The 19,656-nt window shown below is 39.6% G+C and overlaps 2 protein-coding genes across 9 annotated transcripts in view; one reads left to right on the top strand and one right to left on the bottom strand.

The window, feature by feature from the left end:
• The window catches only part of MPHOSPH8 (M-phase phosphoprotein 8), a 23,577-nt gene extending 13,168 nt beyond the window's left edge, over positions 1-10,409 (top strand). The window contains exons 9-13 of one of the 2 annotated variants that reach the window (XM_021525708.3): positions 1,603-1,757; positions 5,065-5,219; positions 6,472-6,599; positions 7,101-7,184; positions 8,076-10,409. In XM_021525708.3, coding sequence (XP_021381383.2) covers positions 1,603-1,757; positions 5,065-5,219; positions 6,472-6,599; positions 7,101-7,184; positions 8,076-8,126 — 573 coding nt within the window. In that variant the 3' untranslated portion in view covers positions 8,127-10,409. Of the gene's footprint in view, positions 1-1,602; positions 1,758-5,064; positions 5,220-6,471; positions 6,600-7,100 lie in introns of both variants that reach the window. The other variant, XM_021525707.4, reaches the window with a different exon arrangement.
• The window catches only part of PSPC1 (paraspeckle component 1), a 60,722-nt gene continuing 50,110 nt past the window's right edge, over positions 9,045-19,656 (bottom strand). Inside the window, exons 9-11 of one of the 7 annotated variants that reach the window (XR_013339499.2) lie at positions 16,491-16,595; positions 13,701-13,808; positions 9,045-13,444 (exon numbers count right to left, since the gene is read on the bottom strand). Coding sequence is in view for 2 of the 7 variants with exons in the window: in XM_085580936.1 (XP_085437062.1) it covers positions 19,510-19,656 (147 nt within the window). In the remaining 5 variants the exon portion in view is untranslated. The other 6 variants (XR_013339500.2, XR_014955834.1, XR_014955832.1 and 3 more) reach the window with 6 other exon arrangements.

Here is a 19,656-nt window from a genome sequence, read left to right as displayed (position 1 = left end):
CAGAAAGAAAAATCTTTCACTTAGGTGTTGCCGTAGTTGGCACTTGCTGTTTTATTGCAGGCCAGAAATAAAGTAGCAGATTTACAGACTGATTCCCAGTGCCCATTCTGCCCCATTATTCCCACAGTCACAAATTAAATTTTTTTTTTTTTTTTTTTGTAATTCTAATACTCTTAAAATTATAAAACTCTTAAAATGGTCAGTGCTTTTAATATTTTTTTCTTTATGTGGACGAATCTCACCAGTTCTCCTTTGGATGAAGTTGCTGTATTTATGTGTAGGCTGTTTGTGTAGTTTGTTTGCCAAAGAGGTTACAGAAGCTTTCCTGCCCAGACAATGTGGTATTGTTTCTGTTCTGCCCTCTGTGAGGCGTAACAAGTGGGCATTTCGCTTTTTCTCTGAAGACAGCAACTCACTTGTGGTTTCCTCAGCCACTTCAATCCAGAATCTCTTCATAATTTGGCTTCTTCCATGACCCTCAGTCTTGACCTTCTTAAAGTTTTTAATAGTCTGTGATGCACAGCTATAGAAACCAATTAGCAGCGTACAGTAACTTATTCTGGGTGATTGTTTTGTGATGCAGATACAAATAATAGGATCTTCATTTCCAGTAACTTACTGGGACAAAGCTAGCCCTCTGTGGATAACCTATCAATATGTTTATCAAGTTACTCTTATTTAACTTTAGGAGTTTAATCATACTTTTTCTAGGAGACAAAAAAGATCTCAGCACTCAATTCCTTTCTGTCAGGTGGTGTGAGATTTTTCTGTGTTTTTTGGTTTGAGGAAGGCAAGTGGGTTGTTCTGTTTATGGCAGATGATGGATTGAAGGCACAGATAAAAGTTCAGAGCAGAGAAAAATTTCAGAAGCTGTCTTCTGAAAGGTCTTACAGTGATAAAAATGTTGTATCTCGTGTCTTCTCCTAATTTGAGTGAAGTGTTTGAAAACAAGTGACCGAGAGCATGTGTTTGCTTTCTTCAAAGTAAAACTTTCTTAGATTTTCCTGTGCTTTTGTGAAGGTTGTTGTTGATGTGCCCTGAAATTCTTGCTGTAAGCAACAGTGAACAGCCTTGAACGTCTGTGCAGAGGATAATAGTGGCTTTCTGACATAGCTCCGTACCAGTCTGAGACAAATTCTGTAAATTTACTGCATACCCAAAGTACCATTTTAAACTGAGATGCACAGAAAAACAGGCACTTGGAAATGTTACTTCTATAATTTCTAAATAGTTCTACAGAAACATATTTACTCAGGTAAACAATTACAAGAAAATTTACAGTTACTGAACTCCACCAGATCAGATGTTTCCACAGAACTTCCAGGATTTGCTTTCTCTATTTTTTTTTTCCCCCAATTATATCTGAATGTTGCTTCTTCTGTACGACTGGGTCTGTAGTATTTCCCGGATAAAGATAAAATATTTATGGAGTGTGTTCCTGAGTTTCAAGCTGTGTTACCATTCACAGAGCAAATAATTAAAGTTCTGAATTGTAACTAATTTTGGATTTTAATTAACTTCTGCACTTCTGCTTACTCTCATGTATGCTCTGTTCTGACGGGTTTGTCATTGTTTTCTGTCCTTCCATCTTCTCCCTTCCAGGCTTGTAAAAGAGGGAATTCTGATATAGTGCGGCTCATGATTGAAAGTGGAGCCGACTGCAACATTTTGTCAAAACATCAGAATAGTGCCATGCATTTTGCTAAACAGTGCAATAACGTACTGGTGTATGAGCAGCTCAGGAGCCACTTGGACATGTGAGTAAAATATACTTGGAAGTTTGTTCTGCTGAAGTTTGCAGTGCTAGGCATGGCATAGTTCTGGTTTAAGTCAAGGAAAATGTCAGGAAAGAAAACAGATCTGATTTAGGCAGAAAGCTAACTAATAAATCATGTGAAATTGAAATCACGTGAGCTAGCAGAATTGGCATACACTTGTTCAAACACTGAGTAAAAGCACGGAAAGGAGGAAGAGATAATTCCTAGAAGAGAAAGATTCCTTTAACTTAAGATTCAATCATGAAAACTTAGAAGTGTATAAGCACTGGACCATTGAATGTAAGCTTTTAGTAGGGCATGCCAAATAAAATACCTTGCTAGAAAGCATAGGAAGAAATGAAACAAAAGAACACCAAGCAGAAATGCTATGAAAAGTTTTTGCAGGCGGTTGTGGTGTTGCTGAACCTTTAAACATCAACTTACGAGCTGAAAGTGCCAGGCATAAAGCTTTCATGCCAATAGATGATGGAAATCATCATCATTATCATGCAGCAGAATGACTGAAGAGCAGTGCAGTGTATGTGACATGTAAAGAGTTGATGTCATGTGGTGATGTAAAAATATACTGAGCTAAACTGAGACATACAGAGAAGGAGCAAGCTCTTCAAATATCCATTTGGAGGAATAATGTAGTTAATGTATATGGGCAGAAAATTATAACCAGCAATCTCTAAATTTGGGGAAGACTCAGGGAGGGTCTTAGGGCTTCTGCAGCAGGTGAGATTTTGCCATGCATGCATAGTTAGTGCTGGAAGAACACTGTCTCAGTGCAAGGTTTTTTTCTTGTTTCATGATTATGTAGTCCTAGTGATTCATCTATGTAATCTAAGACAATCTATCAAGTAACTTGTAATCTAAACTTACTCTCTTGCAGTGTATAGAAAGCCCTGGCTGTTTTTTGCCTCATATCTCTTGTGTTTCCCATCAGCTGACTTCTTAAGTCTGTCTTTACAGAAACTGCTTTGTAATGGTCAATGTGTGTCAATCAAAAAACACCTGAAGTGACAAGGTAAAGGGGATGGAGTCAGGTTGTTTTTAGTGGTTCCCAGTGTCTGGACAAGGTGCAATGGACACAAACTGGAACACAGGAGGCTGCCTCTAAGCATCAGGAAATACATTTTCCTTTTTGAGGGTCATGCAGCACTGGCACAGGCTGCTCAGAGAGGATGTCAGGTGTTTGGAAACTTTCTAAAGATATCTGGACATTGTGAGGTTTCTGTTAGCCCACCTGTCAAGCCTGTTGAGGTCTCTTGTGGATGACAGAAATACACCAGAGGTTATCAGCCACTCCTCCCAGTTTTGTCTCATCTGTCAGAGTGCTGAGGGCTTGCTGCACCACCCACCGGGTCATTAGTGAAGCTGTTGAACAGGATCAGACCCAGTATGGATGTCAGGGTTCCCCAGCGGTGATTGGTTTCCAGCTAGATTTTGTACTACTGATTTTTGCTGAAGTAACATGTTTGGATCCAGTTTCATACCAGGAGGAAAGCATTGTGATGCCACTGTTTTTAATGCCCTGTAAAGTTTGTCCGAGATACTGTAGATCACCATATCAAACTTCTGTCCTGAGCAGATGAACACTATAAGGAATATTTATCTCCTGTAGAATGCTAAAAGGAAAAGTGCCAAAAGCATAAAAGCTAATAATTATTTTTCAGAAATTAGAAACCTGTTAAAGTGAGCAGGGGCAGCTGAAGTGAGTGAATGGAGTATGCTGATTCATGCCTAGGGAAGCAAAACATGACTTGTTAGTTAAGATTTTGAAGGCAACAGCAAGCATGCAGGATAGGTAAGTGATCTGGTATCTGCTGTTCAATGTAGTGAGCCACTCATTCACTGTTCTATGCCTTTCCACTTTGTTTCCTATTTGACACCTGCCACCTTCAGTTTTGGCCAATCTTAAATGAGTTTTGGAAGATCTTGACCATGTAATCGTGCCAGTGAAGTTGCAGTTGAAATTAAATATTGATGATTGCAAAGTGGTGCCTAGGGGTATCATTGTGCTGATGTGAACTGTACAGGGAGTATCACAGCTCTTGCTAATTTGGGAAACTCTTAGACTCACTACCTGAAAATACCAGTTCAGTGCTTTTAGTCAGTCAGAAAGGAGAACAATATAGTAGTAGTGAAGCTGAAAATAAAATGATTAAAATGTCAAAATGTGAAATCAGGAAACAACAACCGAAAATAACCAAAGCCATGAGACAGGTTCTGCAGGCCATCCTACTAAGTGATGTAGTGATAGATTTGAAGTAGAATATTTTTGCACAGCAAAACCAAATCATGGATGTCATTGTTGCAGAATGCTATGGTCACAAATACATGGGATTTAAGAAGGGATTAAGTAGATCTGAGGAGATTACTGCATTTGGCTGCAGTTTCTAGTTTTGGATGGCTCTTAATCAGATTGCAAGAAAATAGGACAGGGTATCAAAAAAGAATGACTGTTTAATTTCTCATATTTAGTATGGCTTTGTTGAGCATCTGGAAAATATACTACATGGGCTTTGGGGCTTGCTTAGGCAGGGCAGTTGTTGTGGTTTCTTTCCAGCGAAACACTGAAGTTTTAGATTCTGCAGATGATAGTCGCAGTTAGCAGCATGGGTAATTGTGTTCTGAATAACTGAAAAAGCCGTAATGCTGCCAGAGGCAGGACATCTGCTGTGCTAATGTGTTCTCTCTTTGAAGGCTGGGCTGCCACTCCACCTGCCTCCCTAACCCTCCAAAAAACCAAAACCCACACTTTGCTTGCCTTTTAGTGGTAGAATGGCTGTTTGCACTGTTTTATTCACTGAGTTTAACTAGGAACTGCATTTTTCTAGTAGTATTGCCAGTAATACAGGGATGTACTTTTTAACTTGCAGGCAGATTGATAATTAAGTCAGGCTGGGAAAGTGGGGATGTCTGTTTAGCCACCAAGTATATATTGATGTTCCGGGGATATCTTTCTATATATAAAGCCTTCAAAATATGTGGCTAGTAAGATCCTTTTTTTAAATATCTACTGCAGTGCATTTGTATTAACGTTTTCTTTTTTTGGATCCAGTAGTTGAATTTCACTAGCAGATTGCTGATTAAGTATTTTATTAACAAAGTATTGAGACCTGTGGTTTGTCTATGCATAAATGCTAGTGAGGAAGGCATTCACTCCTGAAAATCAGGAATCTAGAAAGATGATCTGGAATCCTTTTTTTTTTTTTCATGTGTGTGTGTCAGCTCTCACAAAGGCTGTGTTTGGTAAAATTAATTCAGTGTATGAAGCACAGGCCTCACTTTGGTCTTTCAGGCTCTCAAAAGTAGCAGAAGATACCATCAGGAATTATTTTGAAACTCGCCTTGCTTTGCTGGAGCCAGTGTTCCCAATTGCGTGTCATCGTCTCTGCGAAGGGCCAGACTTTTCTTTGGATTTTAACTATAAACCTCCACAAAATGTGCCAGAAGGTAGGGAGGAGTTTGTTGTGGTGGGGGCATTGTTTAAAAAAGGTAGAATATGTTTAAAGCATGTCTTAAATTATCTCCTATGCAAAATTATTTATGTAAGATTTTGCAATTAAGAACACTCTGATTGTGGAACATAGGGAGAGCAATTATATTTTAATCTATTATGGGTAGGGTTTGTGTGTAATATTTTTTAAGACCTTTTAATTGCCTCGTACAGAGTGTCAACTTTCTGGTCATGGGTTACATTAGCTCAGTGACAGGCATTGTAGGAAAGGAGTGGTTTACCTTTTACCTTAGAATTAATGATTCAGGAAAATCTAGGCTTACTAGAGAAGATCTTGTAGTGGATCCTTTTGTTTTCATGGACAGTAGGTCATGTGCTGAAGGTTTGGAATGTAGTTCCAGCAGTGCCCTGAGACAAATGCAGTCTAGAAATACTAGGAAAAGGAAGCAGCTGCAGTCAACTTTTTTTTGCTCACAAACCCTTTGAAAAAGTTGGGAATCAAATTCCCAAGGTATTTGGGAATATTTCATTATTCCTCCAGGAATTCAAATGCTATTCTCTGCTGCTTGGCTTAGCTAAGTCATTTTTGATGAGTGTATCAGGGAAATATCTATTGAAACTGATTTTTCTTAAAGTGATAAATCAGTGTGACTATTAGAATACACTTAAACTGAGATTGAAAGTGGGTATGTTTGCTCAGTTTTCTGGTTGTTCAGAGTTGTTGGATAATTCTTCTAGTTTTTATTATAGATATCCTATCTTTTAGAATTAAGAATCTTAATACAAGTTTGTGTATTAAAATGAAGCATTTGTGGGTAGTTGAAGTTGCTGCTTATTGAATTTCAGTTTGGTTCATAAAGATCTATAATGTCTGGGCTCAGTTGTCTGTTCCCTTGACTAGACCCAAACCACACTAAATTCAGTAACTCTCTTTGGGTAACCCTGAAACCACAGAAGTGAACTGTGCTAAGTAAGGATTGCTGTTTCCATTTTGCATTCCTTTCTAATAGACACATAATACTATTTTTTCTGTGAAAAGTCCTTAACTTGGTGACCAAGCCAGTTGTTTGCTGGATCCACTGGCTTGGGAAATGGGATTTTTGCATGTTGGGTTGTTAATATGTATATACATTATATAATGGTTTTTATTTATATGTAGTTACACCTGTCTTCAAACGTCCAGTGTACATAGTTCTAGGTGATGGATCTAATTTCAAATTCATGTAACAGAATTGCCTTCCCTTTCAGGATCTGGAATTCTTCTCTTTGTATTCCATGCAAATTTCCATGGTAAAGATGTTGTTGCTCGGCTCTGTGGACCGTGCAGTGTACAAGCTGTGGTTTTAAACGACAAATTCCAACTTCCCATATTTTTGGTAAATCTTTTCATATAACTGACTACTTGATAGTCTGTATAGAGCTGCCTGGGAAATCTCAGTGCTGTAATTTGAATTTACAGTATTGTGATGAAGCATACTTTTTAGCATGATGGTGTATAGTCTGGACAACCTGATTCTAGGTGGCCCTGCCTGAGCAGGGAGTTGGAGAGGTCTTCTCCAGCCTCCAACCTTCTGTATTCTGGAACTGAGGCTTCTCTAATTGACCAAGCCTCTCACATTTTTGACTCAAGTTCTTAAATATTTTCTTAACAACAAGCCTCCAAGTTCTAATAATTAATTTCTAGTTTGTTTTTTTTTTAAATACATCACTCTGCACAATTTTGAAGTCTTCTTGTTTTCCCAGTTATTGCATCAAAGTTTCATACACAATGTTCTTTCAGAAAAAGCATATTGAAAATGTTGTATTGTTAGTCCTCTTACACAGCTCTTTCAGCCATAACCTACCATTAACTTTGTCCATTTTATTTTTCCTTGTAGGATAGTCACTTTATTTATTCCTTCAGCCCTACTGCAGGCCTTAACAAGCTTTTCATACGGTTGGCAGACGTTCCTACTGCCAAGGTACAAAATGTTCTCAAAATTAAATGCATGTGTTCATTTGTTGTGTTCTTCCATAGTCTGAATGCTTCCAGCTGTATGTTGCAAATGTAAAACTTAAGGATTTTCCTCTGTCTCCACATCCCAGTTTCCATCGGTTACAGTTACATCCTGTGACATTGCCAGAACTTGGGAACATTGCCATGTGTTATGTTAGTTCTGTTATCATTATAATGTTTTTATGTTGCGGTCAGAATAATTCATACACTAGGATAAACTCGAGTTTCCAGCTAAACATCTTCTCCATCTAGATTGTGAATTTGATGACTGAAAGATACATGGAGTGGCCACCTTTTTTTTTTTTTTGCATACAGATGTTTTTGCTTGTGTGTTGGAAATATTTGCTGGAGTATGCACTCTGCTTTTAAATCGTTTGTTGCATTTTACAGGTGGTTTGGGCAATATTTCCCACTACATGTTGCAAAATAAATCCTGTTCTGGTAGCATTTATTTTATCCTGGAAACACATAACAGTGTATTTTCCAGATATTTAGATTTAAAAGTTGCACTGAAGTTATACTCTTAAATGTTTTATTGCACCTTATTTTAATTTCTTTTTTAAGTGGAAAAAGGTATATTCATATGGAAATATATGTCTGGTTCAGATTTGGGGCTAACTTGTTCAAAAACCACCTGATGCTACAGTATTCTACTGGTGTCTTTTAACAAGCCATCCATATTTCAGTAGGGCTATTATAAACTGATTTTATTAAGAACATTGTAATACCTCTTTTTTCCTTTCTTATTCAGTAGCAATTGTGTGTCTTTTCTTGTGCCATTCCTACATTAGGAGCACTTAACACAGTAATCACCTGTGGTCACTGTTAATATGGAAACCTTTGTTTGCTTTCACAGGTAAAGCTGCTTATAGGAGCTTACAGAGTGCAGCTGTGCAGTGACCTCTGAGCATGCCAAGTGGACTGACACTTTTTTGGGTATACTTCTGATTCCTCTGTTCAGAGTCTGACAAGGCAGTTTGGAACTTTTTGGCATCACACTCTGGAGACTTGGTACCCAGCTCACTGCTTGTTGGCAGTCACAGGAAGTGTGTGTTGGAGAGCAGTTGAATACACTGCATTGGTGGGACGGGGTTGTCAGCTTTTTTTACTTTGTACAGATGTAGATGTAAGTATTTGTGTCAATACATATAACTCTGTTTTTCTTTAACTTGTGGAGTCCAGACTGCATATTTCAGCTTTTCCACAATGTGGAATGGTTCATATAAGAACTATTTAAGGTAATTACATGAAATGTCTTTTTTAAAGATCTTCATTTGTAAACTAAAGTTTTCTATTTACTCTTAACATTTCTATGTGAAATGCAGAACTGTCATGGGAGCCATGGTCAGAAATTACACTTTAAAATGACTGCATTAGGTTTAACTTTTAAGTTGCTGAGGGCTGTGTTCTGGTTTAAAACTGCTCCTGTTCTGGTCTCTCAATGAGACATCAGTTTATGCTTAGAGTGACTCCCTTTGAACTAACAGAGATCAGTCTGCAGGTGTCAACAAAGACATCTGAGCAGGCTCAGTTCACAGAAGGGTCATGGTCGGGTTTCCAGTTAAATCTCTGCTTAAACCTGCTTTGGTATTAGAGAAGCAACTGGTAGTTTTGCAGACATCTTAACAGAGGTCTTAGGTGACATCTGGAAAAACAAACACAAGCTGAAAATAGCAAACCAGAAAACTTATAGCTACCTTCAGTGTTCAGTCAGTGCTTTTTGTAGACAAGAAGATAGAGAGAATTTCAGATGTCCTCAGCCTGACAGATGACAGAACATGTATTGTCCTTTACTTCAGAAATTCAGTTCCTCAGTGCAAAAAGCTGCTATATTTTTCTTTTATTATTATTATAGTATTATTTTATTTAAATGGCCCATTTTATCAGATGACAGCAGTTTTGTAATGGTCCTATGCTGTAAAATATAAATGTAATACTTGTGCATGGAGTATAGAATATTTTTCTTTGTAAATTAACCAACATCTTGAAAAGCAGAAAAAACCAAACCAGATCGTGCCTTTGCTGTTCTAGTTGTCACATGTAGTTTACATGCCACTATGTGCCTATATTATTAGCAAAACTATTGTCCATAAATTCTTGATGATTTTGACTGCTCACCATCAAAATGGTGCAGCTATATGAAGTATCCTTTTAAGAACTGTGAGTTTTTAATATAAAGCTCAGTTTTAATATAAAGCTCAGTTTTTAATTTTTGATTCTTGAAGTTTTAAATCTTTCATATTTAAGCAATGCCAAATGAGTAACAAGAGGACACAATTTTTTTGGAATGTCACATTAAGCGATATAAAACTAGAACAGCAGCATGACATAGAAATACACATTTCTGTTTTTATTTAGAATAGTTGCTTATGTTTTTGCACAGTATTGATGACATCTTAACAAATAGGGGTTTTGAACAGACTTTTTACCTCCACCTCTCTGAAATACGTTAGATACCTCACTTTGCTAAGTGTGAACACCTGAAATGCATGAAAAGCACTGGCTGAGAATCAGGTATGTCACTGCCAACACTTGGGACTTGGTGTAGCTGAAATTGTAGTCACTGTGCATAACCCTGGATGATGCATAAGGAAAGGGGACACTCATGTTTCCTTATGCTGGAGTGCCAGGTTTCATCTACATGGCTGCCTCTTGCAGTCACTCTGGCACAGGATGTGTGACAGAACAGTGTGTGTGGGACAAGCTCTGGACAGTACCTGCTGGTGGGAAATGCTGGAGCTGCTCCAGGTGGGGATAAAAGGTGTTTTGAACAAATGTCCAAATGATAAAGATGCTATTTAGATACTGTTGTACAGTCTAACCTAAAAATGTCTAGTAATGCTCCAAGAGTTGATAGAGCAAGTAGTTTGTCAAAGGCTGTTGAGTTGGGGGATTGTTTTTTATCTTGAGGCACTTGGGAGAGAGGGAGGAGTTCTACAGAACACGGGAGTGAAATCTGGGTTTCATGATGTTTTTATTAGGGATGGATATTTCGCAGCCATCTTTCGCTTTTAGTTGGCAATATAAATTCAGAATCCCTATTGAAGATGCATAAGAAGTGTATGAAAAGCTGTTTGAAGCTGGGTTTTGTCTGTTTTTATTGTATGGGTTTTGTGTGATTGCTGAAAAAGGTTTTGGTGGACAAAGGATGAAGATAAAGTAGCTACAATAAAAAACAATTATTTAGGCACTGTGGAGAAATACCTGTGAAGTATTTGCTCAGTTTCTTCTTGCTGCCACCAGCAAGGGCTGCAGCTGCAGTTCCTATGAACTGCAGTGGTAGCATATGGTTCTGAAGGTTCAGGGTTCTTACTTCACTGCTCCAGCACCAGTCCTGCTGTTCCTGGCTTCTTTCACAGGTGCTGAAGGTTGGCGGGTGATGCAGCTGACCACATCACAGCTCTTCTGTGCTTTCTGTGCCCATTTGCAAAAACAAGATGTTTTGATCAGTCTGAATTTAAGAAAGCTGTTCCAATATGGGGAAGAGACAGCACAGCATTCTGCTGCCATCTTAGCCAGCCAGGACGGCTCCAAGTGCACAGAAGCTGTCCCCAAATGTTCTGCTTGTCTGTCTCTCCTGTAGTTCTGTTAACCACCACGTGCCTTTCCATATGGTACTGGAAAGCAGCTGCTGTAACATCTTTCTTCAAAGACTTTCTTCAAAGTCTCTCAAAGTAGTGACTGCCCAGGATCATGGGAGCAGTGATGACCCTGCAGGATGTATTTCTGTAGCAGTGTGTTCAGCTTTGCTGGAGTCCATAATAGAGCCTGGTCTTTTAAGAAGGCAAGAGAACTATAAAATAAAGGCCATGTGTTTCTACACTACTGCAGCATGGGCATGTAGTGCAAGCCCATCACTGAATCCTGACAGTTCAAAATTCCTGGTTTTCTGTGTCCCATGTAAACAAGGAATATAGGGAAAAAACTACCTGAAAAAGTCACCACATACTACAAGTTCAAGCAGAACTGAGACAGCAGGAAAAATTAAGCTTTAAAAGGGTCTCTCAAATCTCAGATACCTCAAATATAGGAGTCAGCAGGAAGAGACCAGGTTCTTTTTGATACCAGGTCACCTGTTTTTCCACAGCAGAAGTTTCACCTATCATGAATCTTTTTCCAGAATATCTGTAATACTTCCACCATTATCTGAAGTGTAAGAAACTCTGAGCAGTTAGTGGTGGCACTGGTGCAGCTATAGCAGAGGGGTCAGACCTTCTCATTGTCTCCCACTGCTGCTGTGCCTCTTGCTCTTAAGGGAAGGCACAGTTCTGCTGCTGAGACACCCAAACCATGTGTATGGGAACTGAAAACATTGTCACATACCCAGGGAGATGAGGGCCCGTTCTGAAACAATTCACTGCAACTGTGTGAGCGTGGGCCAGCAGAACTTAAGGGACAGCAGCTGCATGTCTTATACTGAATACAGCCCTCCAGTGGGGGAGGGGGTAAGGTGCTGTCCCAGCCCCAACCCCCTTGTAAAGGTTGTGCTGACAGAGTTTTTCTGAAAAAGACTTTATGAAGTTGCGTAAGACAACCCTTAGGGAAAAGTTTGCACAGGAGATTTAAAGGCTTTGGACATTCCCTCACTGTCAGCTCTACTGTGTCAGTATCACAGTAGTTCTTTCAGCGAATAACAGGGTTAAGATCCGTAAACCCATGAGTGAACCTCCAGCCCAGGTCCCCTGCATCCACCCTTCCTGAAACCAAATTATTAGCAGGAAGCCCCCAATGATTCCATAGTGCAGGGAGCCAAGGTAAGTACAGCTACACAGTGCTGCCTTGCACTGTTTTTATTAGTGGTATGGTGCAACACTTCCATGCACTGTAACAACGGTCCAAAACTGCCACCATACTTTGCACCACTGCCATGAGCCTGACTCCACCTTCTCTATGCACTTCTCTTACACAGCTGGATTAGTAGAATCTCTTAACCACCTCCATCTCCTGTTCTCCAGCTGGAAAAACCCCTGTTGCCTGGCTTCATGGCTCCTGTGCTCCTCAGCCTTCTGATGGCCCAATGGCTTCCATGGGATTCATTCCCACATCTCCTTGTCTTCAAGAGTCCATTACTGGGCACAGTGTTTCAGCTGCAGTCTCAGATGTGCTGAGCACAGAGATTGCTCTTTCTGGCCCCTGCTCAGCCATGATCTTCTAATGGAGCCCCCAGCATGGGGGTGGACACCTTCGTCTTCACTTGTCTGTCACGACCCCAGATCAGCTTTCCACAAAGCTGCTTCGCCACCAGTCTGTGCCCAGGATCTACAACTGCACCAGCTTAGTTCAGTTCCCACTGCAGGATTTAACTGTGTGAGGTTCCTGTCAAGCCTTCAATTCATGTCCACTGCCTTGCTGATTTCAGGAAATAAAAAATAAACATCCTGTTACTAATTTAATTTGAAAGTTTTACAATGGCTATATCAAATTTTTTTTAAAACCCTTGTAGTATGTTACAGGCCAGTGTTCAAATCTCATCACATAAAATTAATTTTTCATTCTTCATGTTTTCTCATTTTTTTATTGAGCTACATTAAGACAGTAGGCATTTGTAGTATAACTTCCTACAGCACAGACAGCTTACTGCAGCTGTAATCTCCCCCATGATTAACATTTCCTTCTAGTTCTTTTCAGCTGTCATTGGCTCATACAATTTTTCTCTACGTAATTAATACTTTCATAGTCTTCTAAACTACTGCAGCATAAACACAATCCACATTACTGCTTTTTCTTTAAACCCTACCACTTTCCTATTTTTTGTCATATATTGTAGGGCTTGAAAATACCTTCTTAATTTTAAAAGGCTTTTTTAAAGTCCAACAGCAGTCATGTAATATATCATTTACTCTTATTATTCTTGTAGAACATACAAACTTTAATCATTTTAGTGACACCCACTTGCCGTAACACTGCTATTTCTAGGAAGAAAATCTGCTTTGAGTGCAGTCTAGATGAAAAGGGCATCAGTAAAGTAGGCCAACATCAGCTTTACTATTAAATGCTGGACTGGCACCACCTTCTGTGCCAAAGGCTGAAAACAATAACATCACAAAAGCTGTAACTTGTCTCCTCATGTAGAAAGAGGACTTGGAGCTCACAAGCAGATGTATTCACATTCTTCTCATGTCTTCCAAGCTGAGGTATTGGTGGGGGATACACCACCTCCAGGCTGGGTTCTTTTTTATAATTTCAAACAGCCCTTTTCCCTCAGGTCTCATAGGTCTGACCTGTCTACAAGCAGAGAGAAAACAGCTTAACTGAGAGTGATCAGTTTGTCCTTCTCCTACCTTCAGCCAGGTGTGAGAGATGTAGCTACTGTTTTATTAGATAACAGCATTATTTGTTTGCCCAAGAGCACAGAGAGATAGAAGGGGGAAAAAAAAACATTCATGCATTAAGCACAAAAATAGTACTAACAAGCTGAAACTGAGTGCAAAGTTTACCATTACAGGAGTTCTAACAAGTGACAACATTATTATATTCTCACCTGGATGGTCCTTGTAACTCCAAGGTGCAGAGCAGCATTTTGCACATCATTACAATCTAACAGCCTCAGATCTGAGGGTGGGCAGCCACCAGCAGCTTCCATTGAAACCTAATGCATTCAATGGAGAGAAACATTTCCAAGAAGTAAGTATGATTCAGGCTAAAGAGTTAAAAGACACTTGAGTGAGAACTTCCTTGTAAGTGTGCTTTTATCATCAAAGTAGAGCACTTAAGATGACTCCAATGGCAAGGAGCTCCCTCTGTTCAGGAAGCCCAGGAACAGGCAGCCTGGCACAATACTTAACAAAATTTCATTAGGCCACTACACTTCATCAGCCAGGTTCACTCTGCAGTCTGAGGTCCACACACATATGAGGAATGGAAAAAGAGGAAGATACATTTACCACTTCATTGAGACAAGGAGTTGTTATTTAGCTGGTAAAAGAAACACTTGTATCTCCAAGGAACCTTGATCATCCTTTTTTCCCTTCACAGGAAGGAAACTGTAAGCTGACAGAAAAATTCTGAGATGCCTGGGAAACCTGCCAAACACTGAGGGTCCCAAATGGCTCTCATGCACAGCAGCACTCTCATATGTAGTGACAAGCAAGACTGAATTCCAGTGGTTACATGGTCAAGACAAAATGTCCTCTAGATTAAAAAAAAAAAAAAATTGAACCAAACTCTGAAAAAATAGCATTTTCTTTTTTACTACTACTTTTCTGAGAAAGAGCTTTAGCTGCTTGTCTTTTTTAGATTTTGTGAGTAAATGCTTGTAGCTTGCTTACTTCAATAGTCTAGCTTATATTGCAAATTATTGTGTGACAATTTTTATACTGTGATTTTACTACAACTGAAAAATAATGTGACTCCCTAGTAAAGGGCAAAATCAGAACCACAAAAAGGTGTGCAACAACTTTCCCACCTCATCAGTGCCCCTCCCAGTACTAAGAACATGACAGGGTCCAGGTTATGGAACACGAACTGGAAAAGTCACACATGCTGAGCTTGATAGGATGCTCCCGTGAGTGCTGAAGGAGCTGGCTGCTGGCTTTGCAAGGCTACACTGCATTGCCGACAGAGTGTGACAACTGGGAGAGGTGTGCAAGGACCAGGGGAAAGCAAAAGTCACTCCTGTCTTCAAGAAGGGCAGGAAAGAGGATGCAGGGAACTATAGGCCCTCAGAAGGTGATGGAACAACTATTCCAAAACCCATTTCCAGACCAAGAAGGGCAAGAAGGTTTAAGTGGCAGCAGTCAGCATGTATTTACAATGAGGTCATTTGCAAATTCTTAAGGTTCCCAACTGGAGAGCCTCTCTGGTGAGGTGACCAGTTCAGTGGACATGGGGAGAGCAGTGGATATTGTCTGCCTTGGCTTAGGAAATCTTTTGACACTGCCGTAGTATCTCCAGTTATTATTTTGATCCTGTCATGATACTGACAGACTACTGATACTTTCAGTAAGTAGACCATGAGCCGGACTAAAAGCTGTCTGAAGAGACAGGCTTAGAAGGTTGTTGGTGGCATTAAGTCCTCTTGGATGTGAGTGAATAGCAGAGTATCCCTGTACTGAGGCCAGTCCTTTTCAGGATGTTCATTTCTGCCCTGGTTGATGGGACAACATGTCCTCAGCAAGTCTGCAGATGACAGGAAAGCTGAGAGGAGTGGCTGCTAAGGCCGTAGTGTCATGCCACCATCCAGTGATCCCTCGACAGGCTGGAGAAATGGGTTTACAGGATCTCGTGAAATTCAACAGAACGAAATACCAAATCCTGCATCTGGGGAGAAATAATCCCAGACACCAGGACAGGCTGGAGGCCAGCTGGCTGGAGTGCCCCTTTGCAGGCAAGGACATGGTGGCCCTGGTAAACACCAGGTCCAAGAACCACCCTGAGCAAAGAGTGCAACCTGGCCACAAAGGCATCCAAATGGCATCCTGCTTTACAAAGAAAGTTGCCAGCAAATGGAGAAGGATGATCATCTGGTCTGAACCCCTGCCATGGACAGGGACACCTTCTACATGTGATTACAAAACAGATAAATTGTTCTGGTCCTTTATATTTCCAGTTCACTGTTAACACAAGTACAGAGACAGCTCTGAGTCCTTTTGCTAAGCCAAACCAACACAGAAGAATTAACACAAATTTCTCTTGCTTTACCAGTAGAACTTGCACATCTTGGTCAAATCCCACCAGTGTTTAAATTTACTTTTACTTTATAAAAATAACTGGTATTTTTGAATTTTGGAACTACCAGAACTATTGAACTTAGATGCATAGAGCTCCCTTTAAAAACTTGCTATCTGTCAGACCCATTAAGATGCTGTCCACAGAGTCAGGGCAGATGGCACTACACACCTGCTTGCACACAAATCAAACTCTGCCCCAGGTCTCCCAGAGTACATGGATACTGCCTTCCATAACAGAGCCTTCTGATTAATGCCAAAGACTGTTCAGAACAGTAACTACTGTGTTGGTTGTACAATCAGGAGTCTGAGTGCTATGTATCAGTAACATCCAGCAGCTCAGTCATGGCATCATATTAACGTGGCACTATGGGGTTTGGATGGCTGGCCAGAGCTTGAGCTGGCTGCTAAAAGCTGTGTGCATATGCTTGAAGTCCTTTAAAAACATAACACATGGCAGGAACTATGCCAGGAATTACATTATCTGAAATCAAGTATTAATTGAAGTGTAGAAGCACAACTACATAAAATCACAAATCTGAACAAAAAGTGGGGTACTGATTTCAGTAACTGCTGGATAAAGTAATATACCTTAATATACGTACCTTGTACTAAAACCTGGTTTAGGATTCCCTTTTGTCTGCATAAGATAGCAGAAGGATTCTGCACAAGCCAGTCTTCATCTGCATTTTTAAGATTTTAACAGTAACCTAGAAAAATAAAGAGACAGTAAATAACTGACATTTCAAGCAAAAGAAAACACAGTAGCTTCTCTTTTCAAAAACCCATTATATATGGAGTAATAAACCATAATAAAACTTCCCATTACCAGAAAGAAATAGATTTATTCTCTACCCATTCTTACCACTTAGTTGTTTCTCCACAGCTTTTATTTAAATTTTTACTACCTCAGCAGTTAAGCAACAGCTGTTCCAAGAACATTAAAAAGTTTCTAGATTTTCATATTTCTCCTTGGAGTAAATTAACTGCAGTTCTTCTCCAAAGAGCCCCAAGTCATTTCTTTATGGAGGTTTCCTAAAACATATATTTCATGTGACAGAAGACATTCTAGACATTCTAAGCCTGCCAAGGCATGTGGCAAAAATGGCATTTCATCCGTCTAATAATAGTGCCATTAAAATGATCGGGATCCCTACACACAACATTGAGGCATTAGTGACACTTGAGAACTAACAGCTCTCACTGCAGTCTTTCTGCAGCATGTTCTTGTACAGATATTATTAATTAGGGGCAAAGTTATCTATCAAAATAATATGCCTGAACTGAGTTGGAATAAAAAACCATCTCACAACAGAACTGCATACAAGTATAATTAAAATACAGTTTAATACTGCAAGTGTATAGAAATTGACACAAAAGTTTAGGACTTCTGTAATTTTACAACTTCTGCAATCAATTGGCTTGTATTTGTAGTAAGTAGTATCCATCTTGGATATCTTCTCATAAGGTACACATGCAAAACAACTATACAAAGTGTTTAAAATTCAACAGCTCCATGCCCCAGCCATTCAGGCCTCAAAGCCTCACCTGTAGATACATTCCCTCCTCCCAGAATTAAAATCACCTCTTCTCCATAAATGCCTCAGATTTAAAGTAAGATATGAGCACTGTGATGTTGGACAGGCTTAGCTTAATCCCTTACTCAGGCACAGAAATGTGTTGCAGAGCCTGAGAGCCCTAATGAAATGTCTACAGAGAAGACTGCCTGGAAAGATCCTCATTACAACAGCACAAAGGGAAGAACTCCCCATACTCTCAAGTAAAAACTTGTTAATATTATTTTCCAACATCTTGAGGTCCTGTTTTGATGATCATACAACTTAGCACACCCTGCAAAGTATTTATTACAGAAAGAATTCCTTTGGAAAGCCACATGCAGGTTGCACCTTTCAGGCTAGCTTCACTTTAGGAGCAGTCCTAAAAAGCAACTCAAGAAGTGACATATATATAAATTACAACACACAACCACAAACGTTTACAATAAAGGTAACATTTACCTTATCAGACACAGCTGAAAACAGGCTGAGACTTGCAGCTCAGAATAAATACCATTTTAAAGTTGGCATGATTTAATGGTTGAGTCCTATTATATAAATTCTTACATTTGGTTCCTTTTTATCTCCCCTCCCACACCATGGTGAAGCTTGCTATCTATCAGATTTCAAAAGTTCAGTTATCTATTCTGTACCAGACATTCAGCAAGATAAATACTTTCTTCCTAAAGCACAAATGACAGAGCACAGCCCACTAACCCTTTCTAATTAGATCTGTAACTTTGCAAGTGTTGATACTACAATCATTTATCGAGTCAAATGCAGTAATAGCTGTAGTGATGAACTGCCAGTCATAGGGAGCTGGCTGGAACTGTCATCTGGAGAAGTGTTAGCATCCTGAGACATTACTTCTAGGTATGTACCCATCTAACAGGAAGGCTAAAATTACAAACTGCACAGTTTTCAGTCTGTATTTCATTACTAACAAAACCCAATAATTACTTTATCCCTTTTCTTCCCCCCACCCCCCCCCAATCAAGCACCAAGGCCTAATACACTCTCTCCAGTTTCTGTAACTGACAATGAGTATTACTTTCTCTTTCCTGGCCATCCAGACTTACTGAAGAGAAAGCAGTGAGCCATATTCTTGGCAAACAGTAGATATTGGTGACAAAGTTGTAGCCCAATAAATAGTGTCTGTTTTTGATGACAGGCTCTAAAACCACCCAGTAAGACTGCTAGGAGTGTTAAAATGTGTATAGTTTTTACTAGGATTGTGCCTCTGCATGATTTATTCATGATTTTCCCCCTTCTAAGATGATTCCAACCCCTCTACCCTATATAAACCTATAAAAACTCTACTGTTTATAATTAGCACTAATTACTTTGTTAGAGCTGAATGCATCCAAGCAGCCAGTGATGAAAAAAGTGATTGCTAAGAGTCAGCTGGAACAGAAGAAAAAGTTGTTTTCAAAGTAAGAGACTGAATTTTCATTAATATGATAAAGCTCTTCTTTAAATTAAAGCTCAAAGTGGGTACCGTAAACAAAATGAACTAGTTTAAAAGGCTAACAGCATGATAAATATGCCTGTTCTGGAGAAGACAGACATCACACACAAACTGAGTGATACTGTGCATATATTTTGCCGTTATGAAGGAAAATTGAAAACCAACTCCTAAGTGCACTTATGTCAAGTAATGTATACTCAGCTTAGCAGGATAGCTCCAGTAGAGATGGGCTGTGCAGGACAAGCTCCAGGCTGCCAGTGCTAATTCAGAGCAGGAACAGCTGCGAGACTACAACACCAAAGGACACCGCACATTTACCTTGCACACAGATGTGTGGCAGCTTCACTGGCTTGACTGACAGAACAGGTTTTGTGGTTTGGTTAAGGGGTTTTTGGTTTTCATTTTTTTTAATTAATAGGATTTTTGGTTGCTACTGTAACAAAGAGCTTCCCCCCTAAGTTTCCCCTTTATTTAGGTCTATTTTTAAAATTACCTAGCAACACACAAGAGCAGCACAGGTAAATTTTGACTTCCACTGAAGTGACCATATGTCTTTTTGCACCAGCAGGCACAGGTATGATTTTGAGAGTAGCAGAACCACTATCCAGCACACAGAAAGAAGAACTCCATTGCCGAGCTGTTCTCAGGAAAACACACAATCCCTTGTGGCCACTTATTTGGGGTTTCCAAAGGGAACCCGAGATGATCCGCAGAGCTGTGTTCATGTTTGCATTTGTTCAGGCTTAC

Source organism: Lonchura striata, chromosome 1 (assembly GCF_050655825.1).
Source record: "Lonchura striata isolate lonStrDom1 chromosome 1, ASM5065582v1, whole genome shotgun sequence".
Taxonomy (NCBI): Eukaryota; Metazoa; Chordata; class Aves; order Passeriformes; family Estrildidae; genus Lonchura; species Lonchura striata.
Note: the sequence above shows the minus strand (reverse complement) of the source record. Positions and strands in the feature narration are given on the sequence as shown.